Source organism: Sinocyclocheilus anshuiensis, unplaced genomic scaffold (genome assembly GCF_001515605.1).
Source record: "Sinocyclocheilus anshuiensis isolate Anshui unplaced genomic scaffold, SAMN03320099.WGS_v1.1 scaffold599, whole genome shotgun sequence".
NCBI lineage: Eukaryota > Metazoa > Chordata > Actinopteri > Cypriniformes > Cyprinidae > Sinocyclocheilus > Sinocyclocheilus anshuiensis.
Window position 1 is genome coordinate 61,064 of NW_015552567.1, and position 4,094 is coordinate 65,157.

At 36.9% G+C, this 4,094-nt stretch overlaps 1 protein-coding gene across 2 annotated transcripts in view; it reads left to right on the forward strand.

The window, feature by feature from the left end:
- The window catches only part of LOC107664966 (aspartyl/asparaginyl beta-hydroxylase-like), a 62,032-nt gene that overhangs the window by 30,472 nt on the left and 27,466 nt on the right, over nt 1–4,094 (forward strand). The window contains exon 6 of one of the 2 annotated variants that reach the window (XM_016455672.1): nt 735–2,903. The exons of the other annotated variant lie outside the window; for it this stretch is intronic. Within the exon in view, the coding sequence (XP_016311158.1) occupies nt 735–2,320 (1,586 nt within the window). The 3' untranslated portion in view covers nt 2,321–2,903. Of the gene's footprint in view, nt 1–734; nt 2,904–4,094 lie in introns of those variants that run through there. 2 annotated transcript variants of the gene reach the window in all.

Consider the following 4,094-nt stretch of genomic DNA (forward strand, 5'->3'; position numbering starts at 1 on the left):
TTCCTGAGCAAGCTCTGCACTGGTGGTGACACGATTCCATAGCTGACTCCTCAGGAGGAGACGGTCCTGGTGCTTGCTGGACACTCTGGGACGTCCTGAAGACTTCTTCACTGCAGTCGAACCTCTCTCCTTGAAGTTCTTGATGATCCAGTAAATGGTTTTTCAGGTGCAGTATTCTGCATGTGAGGCCATTTTGATGCAAAGCGATGATGGTTGCACGTGTTTCTTTGGAGGTAACCACTGGTAACAAGAACACAATGATTGGAAGCGCTTCTTCCCTCCTTTTATAGCAATCAGTCTGCTCTGACAATCTAATTAGTATGACAGTGATTTCACCTGACTAGTACTCATTCACACTTTCACGTGCTGCTGATATGATTAATCAATTAATGTTAGCTGGTCATTTTGTGTCAGGATAAAAAAAAGAGTGAAATTAGTTTTTTTGTGAATGAACACCACAACAGTTTAAGCAGAAAACTTTGCAAAACACAAAATGTGTCACTGCCAAAACTTTTGGCCATGACTGTATATTATAAAATGCACAATAAATTGAACATCACAAAATCTTAAATCTAAATAAAAGAACTGAATGTGAATTTTCCTCACTGAAGAATTATGAAAGGTAGACAGTTATTCAGTCACCTAAGATAGCTCAGTCATATAATATATGTGTTTGCATGGGACATGAATGATGAGCCTTCTGAGATGTGAATTTTTGTCCCACTCATTCTCAGAACATCCTACCAAGGATATTGGCCGAAAGCTGAAAGCAGCTCTGAAGGAGCAGCTACGAATTATTCATGAGAAGATTGAAGCCAAAAAGATTGCCAAACTAGCCCTTGCTGAGGTCCATAGTGTGTTGGCTCAAGAGGAAGAGGAGAGACAAGCTGCTCTTGCTGCCAAAAAAGTCAAAGAAGAGGCAGAAGTTAAGCTTCAAGAGGAACGAATACAAAGAGAACAAGAGGAGAAACTAGCCAAGGAGAAAGCAGAGAGAGAAAGAGTGGAACAAGAAAAACTGACCAAAGAAAAAGCAGTAAAAGAAAGGATGGAGAAAGAGAAATCAGAAAAGGAAAGATTGGCTAAAGAAAAAGCAGAAAAGGAAAGATTGGCTAAAGAAAAAGCGGAGAAAGAACAACTGGAGAAAGAGAGGGCAGAAAAAGAAAAAATGGCTAAGGAAAAAGCAGAACAGGAAAGACTGGCCAAAGACAAGGCAGAAAAAGAGAGACTTGTTAAAGAAAAGGCTGAAAAGGAAAAACTGGGGAAAGAGAGTGCAGAAAAAGAACGACTGGCTAAAGAAAAAGCGGAAAAAGAAAGATTGGAGAAAGAGAAAGCAGAGAAAGAAAGGTTGGCTAAAGAAAAAGCAGAAAAAGAAAGACTTGAGAAACAAAAGGCAGAAAAAGAAAGACTGGCTAAAGAAAAAGCATACAAAGAAAGACTGGAGAAAGAGAAAGCAGAAAAAGTAAGATTGGCCAAAGAAAAGACAGAAAAAGAGAGACTTGCTAAAGAAAAAGCAGAAAAGGAAAGACTTGAGAAAGAAAAGGCCGAAAAAGAGAGACTCTCTAAAGAAAAAGCAGAAAAGGAAAGACTTGAGAAAGAAAAGGCAGAAAAAGAGAGACTGGCTAAAGAAAGAGCAGAAAAAGAAATATTGGCTAAAGAAAGAGCAGAAAAAGAAAGACTTGAGAAAGAAAAGGCAGAAAAAGAGAGACTCGCTAAAGAAAAAGCAGAAAAAGAACGATTGGCTAAAGAGATAGCACAAAAAGAAAGACTTGAGAAAGAAAAGGCAGAAAAAGAGAGACTGGCTAAAGAAAGAGCAGAAAAAGAAAGACTTGAGAAAGAAAAGGCAGAAAAAGAGAGACTGGCTAAAGAAAGAGCAGAAAAAGAAAGACTTGAGAAAGAAAAGGCAGAAAAAGAGAGACTCGCAAAAGAAAAATCAGAAAAAGAAAGATTGGCTAAAGAGATAGCAGAAAAAGAAAGGCTGGAGAAAGAGAGAGTGGAAAAGGAAAGACTGGCCAAACAAAAGGCAGAAAAGGGAAATCTGGAGAAAGAGAAAGTTGAGAAAGAAAGGCTTAACAAAGTAAAAGAGAGTGCATCAAAGGGGCAAACAGAGAAAGATGTAAAGAAGGAAAGAAAAAATGTGAACAATTACAAAGAAGAAAAAGAGGCAAAATTAAATAAAAAAGCTCATGGACAAAAAGTTGATCAATCAGAAAATGAAAAAGAATCAGCTGATGAAAAAAATACCAAAGAAGAGAAAATATCTACTCGTGGTTTACTTAAATCTTCGAAAAAAATATCAAGAAATAATAGTAAACTGCCATAACTGTGAGATTTGATTTAAGAGGTTTGGAAATAAAAACTCCTAAGGCATTTACTAGGAACAGCCCTGCATAGTAAATAACTAAAAATACAACACTTTTTTTTTCAGTAGTGTGACAATATTCAGCTGTTCAAAACGCTAACAAGCTACTTTTTTCAAACAAGTAGTGGTGTAGTGTAACAAAACACTACATTGCTGTTGGTCCCATGGCACAGCTGAGTGAAGGAGGTAATAACCCAACTGTCAACTCACTGTGTTGGGAAGTTTGACTGAGTGTATTGGTTCGCTTGGATGTTTCATGTAAATAAACATGATTTCTTAGATCCAACAAGCCAGTGTTTTTAAACCCTGTTCCTGGAGCCCTCTCCAACCATTCACATTTTGCATTTCTCTTTAATCAAACACACCTGATTCAGGTCATCATTCAGGTCTCAGTAGAAGACACCAAGATCTGAAATGGGACACATTCAAAATGTGTAGTGTTGGGGGACTCCAGGAACAGAGTTGAAACCCTCTGCAATAAGTGTTTTAGCCTGCACAGAAGTCCAGACTGCATTTTAAAAATATTTAGTGAGTTATATACATTAGTGTGTTTTAATAATTTTACTCTGTGAATATTTATTAAAATTTATTATACTATTTTTTCTTGCCAGATAGAAACTGCTGTAGTTGCGAAATTAAATATCAATTAAAAGTTATGTGTTTATAAAGTGTATACTCTTAGCTTCAATTTAGTAAGCAGCTCTTTGTTTGTAGCTTGTACTGTACAGAACTACTTTTTTAAGGATATCTTGATTATGCACTAATTAGGGCTCCTTTACACATGGCATTAATCTGTTTTCGGGGATCGAATGACAATTGTGACCTTATTAAAAGCCAAGTGAAGTAAATACACCCAAGTTACATTATCAGATAGTGATCGGATCTCTCAAACCACAAAAGTTTGGTGGTGGTCTGGTTTAGGGTAGACTTTTGACCCCTTTGAATGAACGTGTAAATGCACATTTTCCTTATCTGTTTTCTTATAGAGAGCAATGAGTCCCAGATGCAATGTACAATGATCTTGCAGGCGACTTCAGTAAGGAAAAAAGCAACCCAGTCACCACTCCACATATTCTGGGACATTATCTTCCCAAAAAAAAAAAAAAAAGTAGCTATACATACAATTCACTACGGTTTCCAACTAATACACCAGTAAAAACAGTAAAACACCAAGAACGTTTATTCTTATAAATTATGATTACAGGGCAGTTGATTAATACATAATTATTTTCACGTGGTTCCTTGTACAATACTGTCGATACTATCAGTATTAACCGATATGGATTCTTTTGATGGCCAATGCTGATACCTTAGAGAGCAAGGTGGCTGATGGCAGATTTAACTTTGTTCTTTAGTATAATAACAAGATAAGTGCTGTTAAAACATAAACTAATTAAGACCTAGTTCTGACACTTATCAGCCAAACAGAAAAACTAACACCTGATGCAGATAATTAAAGGGTTAGTTCACCCAAAAATGAAAATTCTGTCATTAATTACTCACCCTTGTGTTGTTCCACCCCCGTAAGACCTTCGTTCATCTTCGGAACACAATTTAAGATATTTTTGATGAAATCTGAGGGCTCTCGAACCCTCCCATAGACAGCAAGGTAACTACCACGTTCAAGGTCCAGAAAAGTACCAAGATGATCGACAAAGTAGTCCGTGTGACATCAGTGGTTCAACTGTAAAGTTATGAAGCTACGAGAATACTTTTTTGCGCAAAGAAAACAAAA